General features: G+C 37.1%; 1 protein-coding gene across 1 annotated transcript in view; it reads left to right on the top strand.

Moving 5' to 3' along the window:
- DCBLD2 (discoidin, CUB and LCCL domain containing 2) overlaps nt 1–23,196 on the top strand; it is a 90,832-nt gene that overhangs the window by 60,874 nt on the left and 6,762 nt on the right. Inside the window, exons 4-13 of the mRNA XM_032852012.1 lie at nt 7,100–7,151; nt 9,385–9,457; nt 9,772–9,905; nt 11,545–11,585; nt 12,427–12,642; nt 13,445–13,569; nt 18,466–18,616; nt 19,380–19,466; nt 19,616–19,741; nt 22,978–23,071. Coding sequence (XP_032707903.1) covers nt 7,100–7,151; nt 9,385–9,457; nt 9,772–9,905; nt 11,545–11,585; nt 12,427–12,642; nt 13,445–13,569; nt 18,466–18,616; nt 19,380–19,466; nt 19,616–19,741; nt 22,978–23,071 — 1,099 coding nt within the window. The remainder of the gene's footprint in view (nt 1–7,099; nt 7,152–9,384; nt 9,458–9,771; nt 9,906–11,544; nt 11,586–12,426; nt 12,643–13,444; nt 13,570–18,465; nt 18,617–19,379; nt 19,467–19,615; nt 19,742–22,977; nt 23,072–23,196) is intronic.

Below are 23,196 nucleotides of genomic sequence, written 5' to 3'. Positions count from 1 at the left end.
CACTTTGGGCTCCTTGCTTGTCAGGGAGCCCGCTTCTCTCTCTGCCTCTGCCTGCCACTCTGCCTGCTTGTGTGCTCTCTCTCTGACAAATAAGTACATAAATAAATAAATAAAATCTAAAAAAAAATTTATTACAAGTGCAGGTAACCTGAAGGGCCTTAATGATTTTAGTGTTTTGTGTTTCACTTTTTTAGTGAATTAGGAATGCTGTGAGGGGACTGAATTTGTGTTTCTGTGGTGTCTTACATTATCCAGTGACATATTCTTTCACTGCTGCTCTTACTGATGTGTTCATTAGCACCCTAAATACTGTGTAGGTCACAGAAGAATTTTAATATTTTATAATCTTTTAATACTCCTAATGTCATATATATTTTATATAAAATCTTAGATTTTAATGTCCTATGACTTTTAATATTCTTGTCTTTGTTTTTTAATGCACACATGCAGGAACTTAGGTATGAAGAGGGTTTGATTCACCATGTGTACCTTATGGCCTGACTACATTGTTTATTAGACAACCGAGTTATGCCTGCATTATCCATAAGAAAGCATGACTATTTTCACCTGAGCTCCTACTATAGATTCAGCTTCCATAGATGACATTGTAATATTTCTAAGAGAAACATAAGATTTAATCTCTACTCTCAGTATGTAAAAGGAGAGAAGATATAAAAAGCCTCCTATAGTATCTGCCACTGAGTAAATGTTATTTAACTCTGAATCACAATAAATTATGTTCTATTACATATGTAAATTTCGTTCACTAGATGGCAGATGGTACATTAATACCAGGTTCCTATTATGGAAACAAGGGATTATGCCCAGGGTCACATGGTAATATTGGCTGGAGCAACACAATGAGTCTTGTCCTCCATCCTGTAGCCCTTGAACAAAGTAGCATCTATAATAAAGTTGCTGACAAAGTGTAAATTAGGAAGGCATGACGTTCATATTCCTCAGGCTCTGGGAAATTTGTTATTTAAGGAATATTAGAGCAAATAAGAAGAATATGCATTGTCTTCATTTATTTTCTTCTTTGGGATAAATAAATGTGGTAACTTACTATAGTACTTTATGTTTTCTTGAATTAGAATAAATTTAGGCACTCAGGCTTCCTTCCTTGAGAAATAAATGGCTTCAGCTGCACAAAAATTATCCCAGCAGTTAATGTAGTCAGTGCTAACACTGCTGAGTTTTTTCAGTTCATTCAGTAACACAAAACAGGGTATTAATTGGGGGAAGATCTAAATCTATTTCATAATTCTGCTGTCTCAGAAATAGTGCTGTCAATCAAAAATGTTTCTGATATAGTAACCAATATGCTATTTTTAATTAATTTATGAACTTATAAAATAATACATTTCTGTGATGTTATGATGGGCTAACATTAGATGTCATGTTTAAATAAATATTTCATGGCCTATGCAGTTATTAGGTATTAGAAAAATGTTTAATTGTACTTAAATTTAAAAAAATTGTTTTAGGACATCAATTATGGCTGATAGTAATATTACTAAGTTGGCAGCTGTCTTAGAATATCTAAATGTTGGTGTTTTTGTTAAGAAAATGTTGAAATCTTTCATCCTATTGTTGATTGTTGACCTGCCTTTTTTTCTGTGTTTTCTCCTATTCTTCATCACAATTACATTATTTTGCCTTCGCAACCCCACCCCGGTCCTGCCTCCTCTAGAAAGCCCTTTAGGGTTAAGAGAGGCAGCAGATACTAGGGAGCTTCCTAGAGGGACTATGATTACATGCACTTTGGAGTAGACTGTACTGCAGAGACTAGTGTAGCATCTACACGATGGATGCCAGTTCTCCTTCAAGCTGCACAAGGGGAAGAATAGAATGCCAGTCAGCTTCCGCAGAACCCTGAGGGCATTCTGTGTCCTACTGCTGCCACTCTCTATGGGCCAGAGCACCCCAATGAAGTATACTGTCTTTTAGTGTTTTCTGTAGCAGTAAATACATTATAAATACTCTCTTTTTATGTATAATATTTGATTAAAAGATGTATTAAGTCCCATGCAGAACCTCTTAGTTGAGAAGGGAATAAACTATATACTGCCTTTCACCTTGAAAGTGAAACCGATTTTCTGGTGTTACAGGACATCTTACAGTGGGTCCAGCATGACAGTTGGCTTGACAATGGTGCTTTATCAGTGCTAATTATTGAAATCACTGCCTAAGCACTTTATGGAGAAAGAAATTCATCTTTCAGTTTGCTCAGGCCAGAAACCTTAGAGTTGTTGAGTCCCTCAAACTTTATGTTCATTAGCAACTTCTCAGTCTTTCCGTACATGTATCAGCTTCTGACCACATCAACACCTCCTGCGCCACTGCCATTCAGGTTATCTACCTCTACCTCAGCTATGACCAGAGATGTTTTCGCTGACCTTTCTTTCTGTCCTTTCTCCCCTTCAGCCTACTCTCAACCTGATGGCGAGTATGATCCCATTAAAATGAAGGTCTCTTCTCACTTTGCTCAGTGTCCTTACCTCCAGGGCCTTATAGGAGATGGCTTCTCACTCCTCTCTGACTTCAGCTCTTAATCTTCTTTCCCTTGTTCGCTCTGGCAGCAAACATGCTAAGTGTGCTTCTTGCTCAGGGCCTTTGTGATTCCCTCTGCCTATCCTTTGTTATCCCCACACCCGTGGCTCACTCCCTCACCTGTTTTAGAGTTTTATTTACCTGCCACCTTCTCAGTAAGATCTGTCCTGACTGTGTTCCTTAAAATCGCACCCCTTAGCTTTTCCTACCTGCTTTTGTTTCCTTATTTTTTTCTAATGTATTTATCACTTGTAAAGATAGTGTCTGTTTCTTATTCATACTATTTTCTCTTATCCCCCCACAGGTGCCCTTTCTATATGCAGAGATTCTTTATCTCTAGTGCCTAGAACAACACCTAGTCATAATACATACTTACTAAATATTTGTTGAGTGAATAAATGAACGAATGAATAAACAAGCAAACTGCCAGTCCTGGCTCTTTTTCTAGGCTTTATTTCATCCCTCAATGCACATGTGCTCTATATAAAGAAAAATTGTGACTACTTTTATGATGCTTCTTTTTCTTCACTTTTAAAGCTTTTATTATACCATACATTTCACCTACTCAAAATACATAGTTCATTGATTTTCAGTATATTTACAGTTGTGCAGTCATCACCATAGTCAATTTTAAACATTTTCATCACCCCAGAAGAAGCTCCACAGTCACTGGTGGTCACCCCTTTCCCTACCCCTTAACCCTCTCCCTCTCTAGTCCTAGGTAACCACAGATCTACTTTTCTCTATAGATTTACCTATTTTGGATATTTCATATAAATAAAGTCATATAATGTGGGGGCTTTGGTGGCTGGCTTATTTCACTCAGCATGTTTTCAGAGGTCATGTTGTAGCATATATGAGTACTGCATTCTTTTTTGTGGCAGAGTAATATTCTGTTGTGCAGATATACCAGATTGATCCATTCATTAGTTCATAAGCATTCATGTACAAGTGTTTGGTGGGCATATATTTTCATTTTTGGGGGTATATTATAGTAGTGGAATTGCTAGGTCGTATGGTATCTCTGTCTTTACCCTTTTTAAAGAAACTGCTAAACCGTTTTTCTAAAGTAGCTACACCATTTAAAAATCTCTCAAGAAGTACATGCAGGTTCCAGTTTGTCCACATCCTTGTCAACACTTGTTACTATCTGTCCTTTTGATTCTAGACATCCCAGTGGATATAACATGTTTCTCATTGTGACTTTGATTTGCATTTCCCTTATAGTGACGTTCAGTATCTTTTCATGTGCTTATTGGCCATCTGTATGTCTCCTTTGGAGTTGTCTATTCAGATCCTTTGCTTATTTTTAAATTGAGTTGTCTTTTTAAAATCAAGTTGGAAATTGTAAAAAAAAAAAAAAAAAAAAAAAAATCAAGTTGGAATAATTCTTTATTCTGGGTACTAGATCCTTATCAGATTATATGACTTGCAAGTGTTTTCTCCCATTGTGTGGATTACCTTTCCCTTTTATGATAGGATTCTTTGAAGCATAAAAGTTTTTAATTTTTGATGAAATTCAATTTATGTATTTTTGTGTGGCTACTTATGTTTTTGGTATCATAGCTAAGGAAACATTGCTTAATTCAAGGTCAAGATTTATACCTACAGTTTCTTCTAAGAGATATAGTTTTGGCTCTTAAATTTAGATCCCCTTTAATTTTTGTATGGGATCTTGAGGTAGGGGTGCAATTTCATTCTTCTGCATGTGGATATCCTTGTGTCCCCCCACCATTTGTTAAAGAGACCATTCTTCCTCCCCACTGAATTGTTTTGGCATCCTTATCAAAATCAGTTGACTTTAAATCTAGAACTTATTTCTGGACTCTCACTTCTGTTCCATTCATTACAACTTCTTATACATTGCTATCAGAAGGCTGTGAGGCAGATGGTTTCTTTTAATCTGTATTCATCTTGCCTAAGCTGTGTTATTAGCTGGGAGTCTTGTAGTAATAGTGGTTTTCTGGAAGGCTGTTTACTTGGGAAAAGCTTTCAGGAAAGACACATTTTAAAACATCTTAATTGCCGGCTTGAAGTTTTCTTTTCCTCTGTGGAGTTATAAAGCTTGGTATTTGTAATTGTGATTCTCTTTTTCTGTCTTTAGTGTCCTTGGCTCTCCTCATAGCTGTCCATTTTGAAATCTTATTTTTCTCCTAGGGACCTCTTTTGAGGCCCTGTGGAATTTGAAAGTGAGGTCAAGTGAGTTGCATACATTTGCATAGCATTATCTGGAGTTTCAGCGCTGCATGGACTTAGAATAAAGCACTGGTCTGATCAAGTTTATCTGTAGCTGGCCAGCATTCTGGCACATGGCCTGAAAGTACTGAGGGCAACCGGCAGTCTTCTTGTGGTTTTGAATGCCACGCTGGACCACACAGGTACCTTTGCATCCCAGGCTATTACTTTTAGACATTCAGCATTTTTTTTTTTTTTTTTTTTAGACATTCAACTTTTAATCTTAGAAGTTAGAAATCCTGTTGGTAGAGCAGGAAAGTAGAAAATCAGCTCTAATTGATGCAGCGTGAAGATTGCCAGGAATAACCAGGGTATAGGTAACTCAGTCTACTTTTCTCGGTCACTCAGTCAGGTAGTCATGAACCTGTATCCAGGCATGTATTCTTCTAAACTCCTAAAACACAGGTTTGATCATCATTCAAGTGCCAGTGGTGTATTAATCCATGTAATTGCTCTCAAATATCACTTTCTTATTGGTGTAACAGTTGTGCTCTAGTTCTTCCAAGACACATTTCATTTGGGTGATAATCACATAATTTTTTCAGAATTATAAAATAATCAGTTATCTGTGCTTGCTGTGGTAGCCATTAATTTAATTAATTATATTATTCATTAAATTTTTCAGGTCACCTGGGTGACTCAGTTGGTTGAGCATCTGCCTTCAGCTCAGGCCATGATCTCAGGGTCCTAGGATCGAGCCCCACATCGGGTTCCCTGCTCAGCAAGGAGCCTTCTTCTCTGCCTGCTGCCTTACATTCTTCTGCGTTCTCTCTGTCTTTCTGACCAAAGAAGGAAAAAGAAATGTAATGACTATTTGCATGCTGTCAGCATGCCAGGATGCCTGTGGGGTGTTATCTCAGTGTACTGTCACCCTCAGCACACTTGTTCGGCCAGGCATTTATACGTGAAATCACTTACCTTTGTGATTGCCTTATTGGGGCCTTCTAGGTTTACCTCCATACAAATTAGGCCATGACTGAGTTTAGCCAAACATGCCAACAGTCACAAACTTTTATTCTTCCCTTTATTCAATAAATGTTGATTGAAAGCCTCTTGTTATGCCATATGCTGTGATTGCTGCTGACAAAACAAAGGTGTCCATAGACCAGGCATCATGCAATGATACTTAGTACTGTACAGCTGCATCAGTGGATTGTTCTTACATAACACATGGTACTTTGAGAACACATAATAGTTAACTACTCATTAAAACAACCAAAAAAAAAAACAAAAACATAGGTGCCTACTGTGTGCTCAGGGTGTTTGACCTGTGAAGATGAGGAACATCTGTAAGGAAGTGCCATTTAAGCTAGCAAGGCGAAGGGACAGTAGAAAGTCATGCCAGGTAAACTGGGTAGCATGTGCCAGGGGAACCAAAGAAGGCTAGTATGGCAGGAACCCAGCACAGGTACAAAACCATACTTAGACAGGACCAGGCCATCACTTCCAGACCTGTGGGCTGTGTTGAGGACTTGGCCCTCTGTCTTAGAGCAGAAGGGTGATGTTGACCTGTTGGAACCAACAGCCACCTTTTCCCCAGCCTACAAACTAAGTCTTAATGAAAGAAACAGGTTAGCTCCTATTCAGATTTGATTTCTGGATAGAAATGTTAAATTTTAAAGTTACTTCTTATTTAGATTAGTGTTTCTTCAACTTCAGTGTGCTTAAGACTTATCTGGAGCTTTTGTTAAAGCAGATTTTTGGGTCTCCACTGCCAGAGACTCTGTAAATCTGGATGGTGTTCAAGAATTTGAATTTCTGTTAGTTTGCAGAAGATGAACTGGTGCTGCTCGTCCTGGCCATGGACTAGATTTTCAGTATCTGTTCCTTAGAGTTAACAAAATTAATTCATCTTTCTTGTTATTGTTTTCGTTGTGTGTAATTAGCAGAGGATCACTTTTTAGTTATATAGTAATTTTCTTTTTTCAGGAGCTGTATTTTGTAGAAGTTATTTTAAGTCTATACATTATACTTACCTGTGTACCTTATGTATGTGTGTATATGTGTGTCTGTATGTGTATATAGACAACACAGAGAACTCTATGAGGAGGTGTGGTAACAAACAGTATAGGAGAGGCATCGCCCCAGAAATCAAGATACTTTAAACCAAAAAGAAATCATGACTAACAAAAACTTGTAAAAACTTATTAGTCCTACCTTGACAGCTGTTGAGATTTAAAATTTAGAACAATATCATTTGGGATTTGGAAACAATTGGTGTTTCAGTAAGAAACATACATAAACATAGACATACATAAACGTACATAAACCTATGTATTACTGAATCCATTTTTTATTTTTGTTTTTCTAGATCTAATTACTTGCTTAGACACTGCATCCAGTTTTTTGGAACCTGAGTTCAGGTATGACCATATTTGTGACTTTTTTCCCCTTAAATATTACTCTTCATCCACTTCATCATTATTCTTAAACACTTATGATTAATGTGCATTATTGTATGTGTCACAGGTGTGACATATAATAATTCTAAGATATCAATAAATTACAGCTTATTTAAAGCCATTGAGTTACCATGTTTAAATTTTACTTTAATTGTAGCATTTGGATCTTTTCTATAATGAAAGTATTATAGTATGAAAGTAAAGTATTTTAATAATACTTTAAAAGTAGAACTGGTTGCTTTTAAAAATCTGGCAAAATTGCTAATGAAGTTAGAGGAGCTTTTTTTTTCTCCCTCAAAAAAGGGAAGAAAATGATTTAGGCTATGACGGAATTCTTCAGTCTTCTTGCCCAAGCAGCATTTCTACTACTGTTTCCCTGCTTTATATCCTTGTCTCTTGTCTGGACTGGGATACCCTTCTATTTGATTTTCCATTTCTAACCTTTGCTGGCTTTTATTCTGCCGCTCACGTTGCTGCCAAGTTTCATTCTAAAATAAATGCCTGATCATCCCCCTGCTTTAAAATCTTTGGGAGCTCCTTATTACTAAGACAAAATGCCATCCAGATTTCTTAGCCTGGGTTTCAGGATCTTTCACAGGTAGCCCTTGGACCATTTTTCCAGTCTCATCTTACGTACTTATGGATTCTTTCCACTGCTCTGAGCTCTCAGAACTTTTGTCCGGAATTGATTTACTCCACTCTGCTTGGCACATTTATTCTCATCTTCTAAGACCGGTCTCACTAACCTGCCCCCTACTTGCTACCACTTCCCAAAGAGCAGCCTTCATTGTGTCTTCAAAGAAAGTTCTCTGTCTGCATGATGGGTGTGCTCATCAGCACTTACGGAAGATCTCGGTCAGCAGAGAGGACTCTGGCCTCTGTCTGGCACACAGCCTGCCACAGGGTCTTAGAGCCCCTGTTCTCCACTCCATCAGTAGCACCCACAGGCAAGCTGCCGATTTCTCTTGCCTGGACTGCGACGCCCCCAGCCCACTGAGGTCTCAGGGTTCCTCCCAGCTCTTGTTTCTCAGGAGCCAGAATAATCTTTTTCAGATTATGTGTATAAGCTTTAAAATCCTTCATTTACTTAGAAATATATTCCCAACTCATTCCCATAGTCCACAAGGCTCTGCATGAAGCCTTAAACGAAAAGCCTAAACTTTTAGTTTAGTTTAGTTTTCCAGAGCTCACTGTACTCTGCCCACATGGTCGTCCTCAGCTGAAGAATCAAACAGGTCACCTCTCCTTATGAGCCTACTGTTCCATCCATTTGGGTGCATTTCCCTCCCTTTGCTGAGGCTTCACTTCCTCAGAGCCCCATTTCCCGACTTTGGCAGTGCAGAGCCCTGTGTAAGAGCATCGACTTTGGTGCCCACATGCCACTTCCCAGTTTTGGGAGCTGGGTACACTGTTTCTCAGTTCCCTCATTTGTAAAATGAGGATAATACTAGTACCTACTATTGGGGTTCTTGTGTGCTTCCTGAGGTATTGAGAAGGCTGCCTGGCACATAGTAAATTTACTGAATGTTTGTATTACTTCGATTATGTTTGCTTTCTCCTAGCTATTTCATGGAGTGCCTTTTATTCATAGTAGAATCATAATCTGATTAATTACTCATAGAAGTGTTAGTTTAATGTCTTCCCCCAACCTCAGGAGTATAAACCCAGGGAAGACTGGGCCATGTTTATTTGGTTGACGTTTTGTAAACCCAGTACCTAGCACGGCCCAGCACTCAACAGACAACATAATAGACATTCGGGTAACTGTGTTGAGTGGCTGGGTGGGAGAAGTGAATGAATGAATGAATGAATGAATGCCAAACATTTTTAAGTCAAATTGGATCAGTAGAGGGTTGGTGAAATAAATCGTGGTTTATCCACAAAATAGAACAGCATGTAGCTGTTAAATATAAATAGGTCTTATCGTAAAAATATGTCTGTCATTCATTATGAAGTAAAATAAAGCAGTCTGTAGAATATGACACAATTATTTTAAATATGTGGGTGAAGAGGTTTTATAAGGATGGATGGAATAAAGTCTGAAAGGGCTTTTTAGAAGTGGTGCTTCTCAGGGTAGTGAGATTATAGTATTTGAATGAACTGAAAAATGAACTATGTGATTTTTTGTTGTTGTTCTTTCTCCCCAGTAAGTACAGAACTATTTTATACCCTTTAACTTGTTTTTATTTCACAGTAAGTACTGCCCAGCTGGTTGTCTGCTTCCTTTTGCTGAGATATCTGGAACAATCCCTCATGGATATAGAGATGTAAGTCTAAGCAACATAGACTTATGTTCAAGTTGTGATAGAACTTTCTTTTTTTTAACTCCAGAATAGGTTGCTGTACCTACTCTATATATCTTTAATCTTGATTTATTTTCTAGGAATTATTTCTTTTTAGTATTATGTATGTGATATTTTATTCTTGTGCTACAAGTCTGTACTATGTTACCACATCAGTAATCCTATGTCTATTGAGAAAACTGCCCCAGTTGACTAATTCCTTGAGGAAGCCTGAGTGTCTTGTTTATAAATTATCAAAGAAAATTAAATACTAATCTTTCGTTTTTCCTTTCCTCAAGTCCTCGCCCTTGTGCATGGCTGGTGTGCACGCAGGAGTAGTGTCAAACATTTTGGGTGGCCAAATCAGTGTTGTAATTAGTAAAGGTATCCCATACTATGAGAGTTCTTTGGCTAACAACGTCACGTCTGTGGTGTAAGTATCTACGTTATTGGTTGTATAAGGAAGGGTGTGGGGCAGGAGTGGGATACCAGCTAGTTAGACCTCAGCAACGTCACTGTTAATGGTGTTCATGAAACATTTGTGTGATGAGCATCCCATTTCTGTGTGCTCGTTGTCCGTGTGAACTGAAGAGGACAGGCAGGGTCGCACAACTTGGCATGTTCTCCGTTGCAAAGGTAGTCATTTAGAAGGGTGACTTGTTCTTTTATGAGTTTTGAAAATTCTAGAGTAAGGGTCTAAAAGTCTGTGGCCAAATTTTTACTTCATTTCAAAGATTAGAAGGCGTAACTACTCTGTTTCTTCTAGCCTGTTTGACCTAGATGGATTGAGGATAACTGAAATGTTCTATAAATTAAATTTTGACATAAGTCAGAGGTAGTCATATTATGAATCCTCCTCTCCTCCAAAGAGGATGTTTTAAGAGTGTATTTTTATGGTCACTACAGTGATCTGTTTTTTGAAACACAGACTAGGCATCAAAAGCAGGAAAAGTTGAAACATTAAATAGAAATGTGATACTTGGAATCTGTTTTGGTAAATCTTGCTTATTAGATGGGCTCAGTTCTGTAGACAATACTAAGCCTAATTGAAACCAGCTTCTCTTCAGAGATTCTGGGCCAGTTTTCATTCAGAAGATGAGAGCATGATCCATATCCATGACAGTATAAAACAGGAGTCACCAAACTTTTTCTGTAAAGCACCAGCTAGCAAATATAGTAGGCTTTATGGGCCAAATGTCCCTGTCACTTATCCTCTCTTGGTTCATTTAAATCTCTTTAAACATGTAGAAACCATTCTTTGCTTTCTGGCCCTACAAAACAGGCCATACATGAGCAAGCTATCATTTGCCCATTCCTGGTATAGAGTTAGCAACCTTTCCTTCTCTTGGTTTCTTCTAGATGATTTTATGCAGACCTTATCATTCCTTTCTCCTCTTCTGCCTTTAGAAATAATTTTTTTGTCAGTTCTTTCTTTCATACTCTAAGGAAAAAATAAGGACAGATTGCATCCACTTGTAATAACAGTTTGAATGTTGTGCTGAAGGCGGGAGCATACACTGATGGTTTTATCCCCTCAAGTTCTTTAGAGTCCTTGGTAAACTAGTCATGTGTCCCAGGGCTCCATTCTCCCCAGCTGCATTTACTTGCCAATTCTTTGAAATCCACATGGGGTGCTGCATTATCACACTGACACTTGTTCTTAGCTATATTTGTTTCCTGTGCCAAATGCAGTCTCTCCTCTTTGTGGCCAGCTTTTTTTCTGTTTACCCCCAGGAAGCTTAAGCTTCATTCTCTGGGAATTACAGCATACTTGCAACAAAAGCAAATGATGTGGAAAAGTTCGAGGAATCAGTGTATTTCCACGAAAGATAAATAAAGGGCTCATGGGCAAACTTGCAGAGAAAATTGTTTATGTTGATTTCAGAAGTTGTTCTGCTTTGAAATGAGACTTTTTTTTTTTGGCTAAGAGCAGCATTAGTTGTCATATGTATGCCCATAGAATACCCTTAGTTCTTTATATTTTAAAACAAAAAGAAAAGAAAAAGTTTTACTAAGACAAATATGGGGAAGTCAGTATGTGAGTGTCACCAAGAATAACTTTTCTCTTTCAGGGGACACTTATCTACAAGTCTTTTTACATTTAAGACAAGTGGTAAGTCTCTCATGGACTTTGTAACTTATTATAATGTGTATAATAGTAAATATTATTTAAATACTATCATGCAATATGCCAATTGCTGGGGTTTTGGTGTTTTGTTTTTTTTTTTGGCACCTTCTCCTATATCACAATAATGTAATGGACGGAATAAACTGGAGGTTTTATATTAATTGGGAAATGATCATGTAAGCAAAGAGAGTTCCTTAGGAAAGGTGATTTTTTTTTTAGTATGTCTGAAGTAATTAATTCCACAGAAAATACTTACTGAGTGCCTTTGATTTGTCAGGCACTGTCCTGGTGCTAGTGAAACAAAAGTGAGCAGAATAAGCAAAATCCTCCTTTCTTGGAGCTTAAATACTGGTATTGAGAGATTGACAGTAAACCTTGGATAAATAAATTAACATATATGCTCTATATAATATTATAGAAGATACAGAGAAATAAGGAAAGAGGATAGGCAATGCAGGAGGGATTGGTTTTGAGTTTTAAGTGAGTCCGGGTAGGCCTTGTGTAAAATGTGACATCTGAGCAAACATCTAATGGCAGTAGGGAGTAAGTCATGCACTGATCTGGAGATAGTGTTCCAGGGAGAAGATAATGTATTGCCATTAAATTGATGGTTATTGCTTGTAAATAAATATTATGCACATTGCCTGATGAGACACAGAGACATGGACCCAAGAAACATTTGCCTACTTTTGAAATTCCTCTGTTAGAACATATTACTAGCATAGTATATGTTAATGGCATGTACACTGGAAGGTTTCCAATGAGCAGATTTATACAGATCGTGAATTTATATCTGGAAACCAAGTTACTATCTTTTTTGTTTCAGGTTGTTATGGAACACTGGGGATGGAATCTGGTGTGATTGCCGATCCTCAAATAACAGCATCATCGGTGCTAGAGTGGACTGACCACACAGGGCAAGAGAACAGCTGGAAACCCGAAAAGGCCCGGCTGAAGAAACCTGGACCTCCTTGGGCTGCTTTTGCCACTGATGAATATCAGTGGTTACAAATAGATCTGAATAAAGAAAAGAAGATAACAGGTTAAGAGACATAATTTTCTAGAATGATTTATAATTCTGATTGTATTTGGAAACCTGAAGACATCCAAGATGTTCATAGAAAATTAGGTTACTGCCAATGTAATTGTATGGTTTTAAGTTTTCTTTACTGGTGTTAAATATTCCTGAAGGTAGGTTTATAAAATGTGGCAGAGGAAAGGAGTTAGCATTTGATTTCTTTTAGCTTTTGGTCTCTCTCCTTTTTCTTTTCTTTTTTTTTTTTTTTTTAGCTTTTCTTTTTCATTCTAATAAGGATCTTTAAAGGTAATGTTTCAATGAAGTGATCTTGACATTTGAAATAACCATCTCTTAGAGTTATTAAAAGAAATTTATGTTCAAGGAGTTCATTTTAAGAGCTATAAATAATATTCTGCATGTGCTGAATCCAGATTTATTTGGGGCAATTTATCAAATGGTCAGAATAATATATTAGAACTGGTTTAGGTAATTTTGATTTGGTACTGAAAAATATAATTGTTTTAATCCATTCATTCCCAGGGAGTCATTGTTACATGGTAGGTAAGATATATTTTATAGTGATACGAACACAAGCTGTCAAAATAGAATAGTCCTTTCCTTATGTGCGCTCATAATTCTTGTATCTTTACAAGGGAACAAAGCCAAGGATTTAGTTGCTATTATAATGAAGCCTTGCACTTAGAGATGGCAGTGTGCTTTTGGCAAAGATGTTTTAACAGTATACTTTAGGTATTTATGCTTCAATGCTGAATAGACTTCAAGATCAAACCCTGTGCACTAATGAAAGCAACTTTCCATTCCCCAGGCATTGTGACCACTGGCTCCACCATGGTGGAACACAATTACTATGTGTCCGCCTATAAAATCCTATACAGTGATGATGGACAGAGATGGACTGTGTACAGAGAGCCTGGTGTGGAGCAGGATAAGGTAAAATGAGTGCCAGGGTCTTTTAAAAAATGGGCCTTTGCCAAAAATCATGAAAGCTCTCCTGTGTGATGTTCAAGTTAGCTATCATTTGGTCTTTGTTCTCTTCTGGTTATTTTAGGTAGTGTTGGTTATTAGCCTTATTCTTCTAACTATGCTTAGGAAATTCTCAGTGGTTCTGGGTCCCTTTGGATGATTGTAACATTTTTAACTCAATTTTTTAGGTACTTTATTAAGAAATTCTAAGAAAGAGGGATGCTGTACTGGCTCAGTCGGTAGAGTATGGGACTCTTGATCTCAGGATCATGAGTTCAAACCCCCCATTGAATGTAGAGACTATGTCAGTGAATGAATGATTGAATGAATGATTTTCAGTAAGTAGTGGTAACTTATTTTTAAAAAGGAAGAAATTCTAAAAAGGAACTTGTAACTTCTTGTCTTAAATAAGTTTTTCTTGTTAATCCACAGAATGATAGAAAGCTTAATTTGTTCCCAGATTTCTTGTATGTAGGCAAGGGGGACAAAAGACAAAAGCCAAAGTCATAAGTGCATTTTAGTGTTGGATATAGACTTGAAAGGTCATTTCAAAATCACCTTACCAAATTTTATCTTAGAAAACTTCTGTTTTTTTTTTTTTTACTGAAGAATTTCCTTAACTTCCATGTTAATTATCAAATTGTTATTTTAATTAACAGACAGTGATAATGCAGGAATGCTCCGGAGAAGATGATAAGGGGTGGGGAGTAGGGAGAAGTGGGTGTCTTCTAGATATCCCTTTCACCTGGGCTTCTGGCCCACAATCCACCATGAGGACCTTATAACTGGGGGAGTCCTTGTCCTGGAGGAAGGTAGATTTCTTCTTATCTAGAATTGAAATTATAAGCACAATTTTTTTTAATGAAACTTCTCTGAGTTTCATTTCACTTATATGATACTACCAGTTCTCTATCATATATCTGATTTGCTAATATATCTTCAATTACCACTTTTCTTATCTCTCTATTCAGAGGGGCTCCTTATAATCTGTCATATGGATCTAAACTCTTCTGTTGTTATTCAAGGCCTTCTTCCCTCTCTTCTGCCTGTTATCACCTGACCTTCATCTTTGGTGAGGCTCTACCCACTGAAGTAAATAACAGTATTGTCTTTAAACCTATCTTTCTTCTGCTTAATAACCCCAGACTTGGCTACTTTTTACTCTGAGCACATCCATATTTATTTATAGAATATTTATTGTACTTGTGGAATATAGTTAATTTTTTGAAATTATAAGAATTATCCATGTTTATATTATAAAAACATCTAGCACCATGGAATTATGTTTCTGAAAAAGACTTTCTCTTTTGCTTCATTTTTTGAAAGATAATTTCGTAAGGTATAGAATTCTAGGTTGATGTTGTTTTTCCCTCCATGCTTTAAATAATGCTCTTCCACTGTTTTCTGGTTTGCATTTTTCTAGTGAGAATTCTATCTTTCATACCTTTGTTCCTCAATATGTAATGTGTCTTTTTATTCCTTAGCTGTTTTTAAGATTTTCTTTTTATCATCTGTTTTAAGCAATTTGGTTATGACGTGCCTTTGTGTAGTTGTCTTCATGTTTCTTCTGCTTGGGTTTCTTTGAGCTTCTTGGATCTGTTGGTTATAATTTGCTTCAAATTTGTAAAAGTATAGACCATGTTTTCTCAGATATGTTGCTTCCCTAATTCTAATGACATGAATATTATGACTCACAGTTTACTGATGCCCTGTTCATTTTTTTTTTTTTAATCTCCATGTTCTAGTCTGGAAAATTTTGTTGTTCAGCCTTTAAGTTCACTAATCTGTTCTGCAACATCTAATCTATTAATCCCATCCAGTGTACTTTTATCTTCAGTGTTGTATTTTTGCTTCTAGATTTTCAGTTTTTGGCTTTTAGATTTCTTTGAAGTCTCTCCTGAGCATGCTTATGCTTTTTTCTACCCCTAAAACATACGGGATGTGTGGTAACTCCTTTGATGCCCTTATCTGCTGATTCTGTCTACTAATGTGTCACATGTGGGTTTTTCCATGTAGATGACTATTACGGGTCATATTTTACATGCCTGGTAGTTTTTTATTAGTTGCCAAACATTATGAACTTTTACATTGCTTGGTGCTAGGTTTTCTTTTATTATTTATCTAATTTTGAGCTTTATTCAGGGATACAGGTTACTTTGGATAACTTGCATTTTAGCTTTGTTAGGCAGGACCTGAGCAGCCCTTAGTTCTAATTTTTTTCTGCCATCAGTACTGTTCCGAGTACTCAACCCAGTCTCATGTATTACAAGTTTTCTCCACGCTATCTGTTGGTAATGTGAGCTGTTCCCACCCCTGCCTAGCTCTGAGAATCATTCTTCTGGCCCCTTTCCAGCAGTTCTTTTACCATCCACAGATTGTTTCTTTACAAGCAACTGAAGATTTAGGGGAAACCCTCCTACAGATCCGAGAAGTCTCCCTCTCTTTGTGCAGTTCTCTTCTCTCCTATACTATGTCTTGCAAATTCTAGCTATCTTGGCCTCTCCATCTCGGAGCTCTGTGTTCTCGTTTCGATGAGAGCACCAAGGCTGTCTCCAGACAATATTGGGGCAATAGAAAGGCTCACCTCATGTGTTTCTCTTCTCTCTGGGATTAATGCCCTATGCTGCCTATTGTCCAATATTGGAAAACTGTTGTTTCATATACTGTATCTGATTTTTCATATGTTTAAGGCAAAGAGTAAACTTAATCCCTATTTGTTTTGGAAAGGAGTGGAAGGCCTTATACTGAATTATATGGAATATCAATCTCTTGCCTCACATTAGCCCATCTGCTCCCTCATCTACCCAACTCAAGAGTAATTGGTGTGTTCATTTCCTGAGCATGCACACATGCATGAGCACATACAGACTGAGACAGCTTTTGGGTTTGTTTTCAGAAAATGTAATACAACTTGCTTCATAATGTATTGCTTTTTTTTTTTTTAAGATCTTTATTTATTTATTTGACAGATAGAGATCACAAGTAGGCAGAGTGGCAGGCAGAGAGAGAGGGGAGGAAACAGGCTCTCCGTGGAGCAGAGAGCCCGATGTGGGACTCGATCCCAGGACCCTGAGATCATGACCTGAGCCGAAGGCAGAGGCTTAACCCACTGAGCCACCCAGGCACCCCAATGTATTGCTTTTTGATAGTGTGCCATATCTGTGTGTGGCAATATCTTATAAAATTTAAGTTCCTTGAGAGTGGGAATGTGGGCTTCCATTTCCCTTTTTATCCTCATGATTCCTTACAGACCTCACTACACACAGGGGCTTATAATAAATGCTCACAGAATATAGCAGATCTTTTTTTACTTAATTTATATAAAATCTTTCTCCTTTAAGGTTTTTTATAAAAATGAAACTGTGGTGTGGAGTACAACCTCAGGGATGGTTTTTTGGTTTTTTTTGTTGTTTGTTTTAAGATTTTATTTATTCATTTGACAGACAGAGATCACAAGTAGGCAGAGAGGCAGGCAGAGAGAGTGGAAGGGAAGCAGGCTCCCTGGGACCCTGGAATCATGACCCGAGCCAAAGGCAGAGGCTTTAACCCACTGAGCCACCCAGGTGCCCCTCAGGGATGGTTTTTATGTCCTAAAGTGATTTTTGTTCCTGTCCCACAAATGCATAATAGACTGCGAATATTTGCCTTCACTTTATTTCAGAGTAGTAGTTGAGGAAGTTATGAAAAGTTACTCGTTTGGAGATTATTATAACTTCAAATCAAACCTTGTAGAAAATGAAGGTTATTAACACATCTCAGAAGTTTACAATCTAATGCTTTGTGAATCAGCCAAAAGAAAATAGATATATTTGGACATGACTTGATGGAAGAGTTAAACATTTGCTTGCCCTCACATTAAATCATCAAATACAAACCCCTGTAATTTTAGTCAGATACCTATTTATTAGCAATCTTTAGAAACTAGCCAGGTATTTTGGCCTAAAGGAACAAGGAGAACTTTTAGCTTAGTGGAGGCCTAGGGTTAAGTCAGAAGACTCAGACTAAAGTCACTGCACAGTCTTCAACTGGTTATGCAGTCCATTTACATTCTGGAGCTGCAGTTTTCTGGGTTCTGCCTATTTCATGGGGTTGTCAGGGAGAATAGCTGAGTTAATTACATGAGAATAAGAGCTCTTTTATCATACTATCATTATTTGTTGAAAATGGTTGAGGGGATGAGATAGTCACTTGAAATCATATTTTTACCTAAAGACTATTCATATAATACATGTAATGCATCTGTTGCTGTTAGGATCATAAAAACTTAGGCAACAGTGTTTCAGAATCACTTGTCTGGTTTAGATAGCAACAGAGAATGAGAATGGATACTGTGGGAACTGTCTTTATGTAGTTTATCCAGTAGGTGGAGGTATATAACTGTTACGCATTCCTTTAGTGTATGTTCACTTTCTGTCTCTTTTCTGAGAGAAAAATTATGAAAAGTACACAGTAAAGCATTTCTTTTAAGACCTTGTATGTTCAATCATGCCTTACTTTGAGAAGAAAATTAATGTATTTAAATAGCTGATAATTCCACGGGACTAGAAGTACTAATTTATTGAGAGAATTATACTGTCTCACTGCAGCTGATTCTCAGATTGCCAAGTTAGCATTTTTGTTATGTTTCAATCATCTTAAAAGCATTTTTGTATTCAGTACTTTTATAAGTTTTTGATGAAGAATGTGTACCTTCTTAATAGTTTGTCCAAATTATGATTAATTTATTTTCTGAGAAGTTAATTCCTACTGTCATACTTTACAGATCTCATTTAAGCCCCAAAGCAAAAACCAAAAATATGTTTCAGTCGAACAGTTTAGCCCTGACCTCTGTTGACGTAAAGTACCAATTTTTGTTTTTTAAAGATATTTCAAGGAAACAAAGATTATCACCAGGATGTGCGTAATAACTTTTTGCCACCAATTATTGCACGTTTTATTAGAGTGAATCCTATGCAATGGCAGCAGAAAATTGCCATGAAAGTGGAACTGCTTGGATGTCAGTTTATTCCTAAAGGTAAAGCAACAGTATGTTATTTAATTTAAAGTGGCTTTGCTATTCTCAGAGAAAATAAAGAATGATAATATGAGCATTCTGCTTTTACTACAGTATCTTTTTAAAGAGGATTTTTAAAAGAAATAGTTATCCTATTAAACAGTCAGTTCCCACAGTGGTTTTCAAGATTACAAGTGGAAGAAGAGAGATCATCATCGATGAGATAATGTAATGAGATTGCTTTTCAGATCTAGTCTCAATCTTAACAATTTTTAATCAGGTCCCATGTAGCATAATATTGTATCACCAACGCCAATGATTATAACAGTAACCTTAGTCCAAATGCCTTTTCCTTTGAAAAAATTAGAAGTGGAAGTAACTTCCCTCAGTATTATAGAATATTTTAATACTTACTGTTGTATCTCCAAAACCTACCACAATGCCCCCATGTGGCAGGCCCTGCACAGTTATTAAATGCTTGAATGAATAGCATGTCAAGCTGTGACGATGCTTCTGTGGCTTTAGAGTTTAACATCATCCACCTCCTCTGTGTTCTCCTTCTGTGAAAATTATTTTAAGACAATTATATAAAAAGTGAGAAATCCCAGTAAGTTTGTGTGTTTAATGCATAGTATATTTATCCTTCTGATGTATTGCTGTCCACAATTTAAAATTACTGAGCAGAACCAAATTCTCTCGGAAATGTTGGAGATATTTAAATTACTGTTTTTAACTCTGACTCTGATAAGCAAAATGTATAAACTTTTCTAAACCATTTTTCAAGGTCGTCCTCCAAAACTTACTCAACCTCCACCTCCTCGGAACAGCAATGACCTCAAAAACACTACAGCCCCTCCAAAAATAGCCAAAGGTAGGCCTCCTTTAAGTATGAGAATTTGGTATTCCCAGAATATGTGGTATAATTTTCCATAAATATATTAAAAGCATTATAAAATAATTTTGTTTTAATCAAGTTGATGTAGATAAAAAACTAAAGAGTTTTTAAAACTTTTTTTCAAGGTCAAGCCCCCAAATTTTCTCAACCACTACAACCTCGCAGTAACAATGTGTTTCCTGCACAGACGGAGCAAACAACAGCCACTCCTGAGATCAAAAATACTACGGTGACTCCAAGTGTAACCAAAGGTGTGCAGATTCAGAAATTGACACCTGTTACATTGTAGCAGTTTATGTTGTTTGTAACTGAATTTTCAGGAGCACTTCCAGCTTTTAAACTCTGTTTCTTTTCCTCTCAACTGTATTTCTTAAGAACTGAAAAAACTTTAATTCCTCTCCTTAGAAAAGAAACTGATTACATTGCTCTGATTTCTTTTCTCTGGTGTCATGCAGAATTGTTCTTTAAATATTTAGAGATGGCTGCTATATTCTGGGTCTCCTCTTGTGATCTTTTTTCTCACCACAGCTAACACAAGGAGTCTCTATTTCTAGAAGTAACTAAAACCATAGCAGGAATCAAACTTCTTTTTCCCCCTCTGGTGATATATTAATTTGTTGGATAGGGAATTTGGTTGCAAAAGGCAAGAGGGGAGGGAAACAGTTTGGGTGAAAATTAATACTTCTCTAAACATACTGTGAGTTATTGTACTCATTAAAAAACTTGGTCTCGGGGTACCTGAGTGGCTCAGTCGGTTAAGCGGCTGCCTTCAGCTCAGGTGATGATCCCAGGGTCCTGGAATTGACCCCCGCTTCCAGCTCCCTGCTCAGTAGAGAGCCTGCGTCTCCCGCTCCCTCTGCCTGCCGCTCTACTTTTGCTTTCTCTCTGTCAAATAAATAATTAAATTCTTTAAAAAAAAACAACAAATTTTGAAAATATTTACAATTGTAATTTTTTCATATTATAAATATACATGTAGTAGAATTTACTTTCAGATCTTATTGCCGATAAATAAGGTATTAATACATATGAAACATAATACTTTGATTTTACTAGTTTTTGAAAAACAAAATTTCAGATGAACTCAGAAAAAACCACCAGTGGCACAGAGGAGTTAATTTCAGTATTGGCAGATAAAGCATTTTCAGGACAATGCAGAGAAGAGAAGGCAATTCATTCCAAGTAACTTCTGCCACACAGAACTTTATTCATTCTCATTTTCTGAAAATTTGCCTGATTCAGATAACTCTCTCCAACTTTCCACATGTCACTTTTTTCCCCATTTTCTAAGGTATTTTCTAAACAGATCTCATTCTTTCTCATGCTGCTGGAAAAGCTAAAGAGAAGCAAGACTTCATAGATACAAAAAATCTCAGTGTCTCCCAGAACTACTTCTAATTTTGCGGAAGTCGTCAGTTTGGACAGGATCCCAGACCACATGAACAGCCATTTAAAAGTATTGTTCATCTTAAAGTCTGATTTTAGAATCTTGAAATCTCAAGACTAAAAGTGTCCTTAAAGCGTTTACTTCCAGAGCTAACATTCCTATAAGCTTCAGAAGAATAACAAAGAATGGACAAGTCTTTTCAGTTAAAGACCTGGTCTCCTTTTCTCTGGGGTTGGTGGTGTATAGACTTTTTATTATTTTTTGAGCCTTAAGTAGATTTTTAAAAAAACTCTCATTAAATCAAACTGTATCGACTTGAACCTGATTATTTTCTCTCCAATTTTACAAATTTTAGGGATAAAGAACTTTAACCCTTCTGAATTCTTAGTGCTTTCTAACCCTGAGTCATGATTTCTGTTTTATGTACTTCTTTTCCATTTTTACATGTAGGCTGAGAGTGCCCCTAAAGAAAATCATATCATGGGCAGATCTGTGCCACTGTGGCTTCCTGAATCCTCCCCAGGTGGGGCCGTCAGCACCAGCCAGCGGTCTTTCTCTCTCTGGTCAGCTCTTCTGTCCCTTCTCAGCAGTCACTTCTCCATAGTCTTCACACCCTTGACTCAGAGATTCTTCACTCACTCTCAGTTACCACTTCAACATTTAAAAGAAAAAAAAAGCAAGTAGAAGGAAACTCCCTATTTGTGGAGCCTGTAAACTCTTCTGTACCCGGTGTCCACTGCGTGGAAGGAGGGATTTCCTCAGACTGTCCAAAGCTGATCCACCTGTGCCTTCGTTCCCATCCATCCAGCTTCTCAGAGGCCTCAGGTTGTTGATGATCCTCTCCTCTCCCGTACGGGCAGCCTCTTTCTCTCTTTTGGATAAAGTCTAAGGGTGCATAAGACGCTGAGGGTCAGGCCCCACTGTGTCTGGCGCTTAGCCCCCAGCACGCATCGGTGGTGGCTGCTGCTGTGCTGCTGTCCTCATTGCTGAGACAGAGGTGCCAGACTAGGGAAGGAGCTGATGTCTCAGACAACCTTAGGCAGACCATTTGCTGAATCTGGGCCTGGACTTCCTTATCTGAAGAGTGAGATAAAGGGATCAGATGATCTTCTAGTCCCTGTAGGCTCAAGCATTATCCTTTTCTGCCCTGTTGATACCTACAGGTTTTTTTATACTTTGACACTATGTTGTTATCTTCCCATATCTATAAATATTTCCCCATCATATTGTAATATCATTTCCAATTGCTTGATTGTGATATTATATAGTCTATATATATAGATAGATATAGATATATAGTGACTATATACTGTAATTATATAGCATATATGTTATATAACTTATATGGTATATAGTAATATTTTTCTGTGAGAAAGGTATTATGATGTATTTATTCCCATTCATTGTTGGGCATTTGGATTATTTCCAGTTTTTCACTCTTGCAGGAAACCTCTTCAAAGATCCATCTTTGAATTTTTTTTCTAAGAATAAATTCTAGGCATGGAATTGCCAAGTGATTGATTTTTATATATATTGCCCCAAAATGATGCAGAAAAAGTATACATTTAAAGTCCCATAAAAATAACTGTCTCCTGATATCCTTTCTAGCAGTTATTCTTTTAAATATTTGCCAATTTGATGAGCAGAAATAACATCTTATTCCTGTTTTAACTTCTGTTTCTGTGATTACTAGTGAAGCTGACATGTGGAATGGTTACTTGTATTTGTTTTTATTGTATTTCTCATTCATCTCTGCTGACTTTTCTATTGATTATTTTTACATATAAATTCTGTAATATATAGATTATAGTAACCCTTTATCACATATTCAGAAATATATTTTCCAAGTTTCATTGGTCTTTCAGTTTATCTTGCTGATTTAAAAAGCTACTATGAAAAATTTTAAGTATCTACAAAGCTGAAGCAAATAGTGTGACAGACTTCCACGTTACCTGTGAAAGCTTCTGCCATTACCCACACATGCCCACTCTCATTTCATAAATAACATTTATGGTGCTTTCTAAGATAGAAAAGCTTTGAAGGATGATATGGGTAAGCTTCCCACCTTCCCTTGATGCCTCTCGTTTGGTGTGTTTTCAGATATAGCCTTGGCTGCGGTCCTAGTCCCAGTGCTCGTCATGGTGCTCACCACCCTCATCCTCATCGTAGTGTGTGCTTGGCATTGGAGGAACAGGTGAGTCCATAACCAGTTTACCTGACTGGTCCTACAAGGGGTGTCTCCAAGTGTGAAGTAAAATCTAAATAGAGGAGGTGAACTACCATTCACTTATTTGAGAAGGGGAGAGTTAAGGTAGTTAT

Source organism: Lontra canadensis, unplaced genomic scaffold, assembly GCF_010015895.1.
Source record: "Lontra canadensis isolate GAN:19392208 unplaced genomic scaffold, GSC_riverotter_1.0 scaffold6, whole genome shotgun sequence".
NCBI classification, from domain to species: domain Eukaryota; kingdom Metazoa; phylum Chordata; class Mammalia; order Carnivora; family Mustelidae; genus Lontra; species Lontra canadensis.
This window is presented reverse-complemented; position numbering and strand designations above follow the sequence as displayed.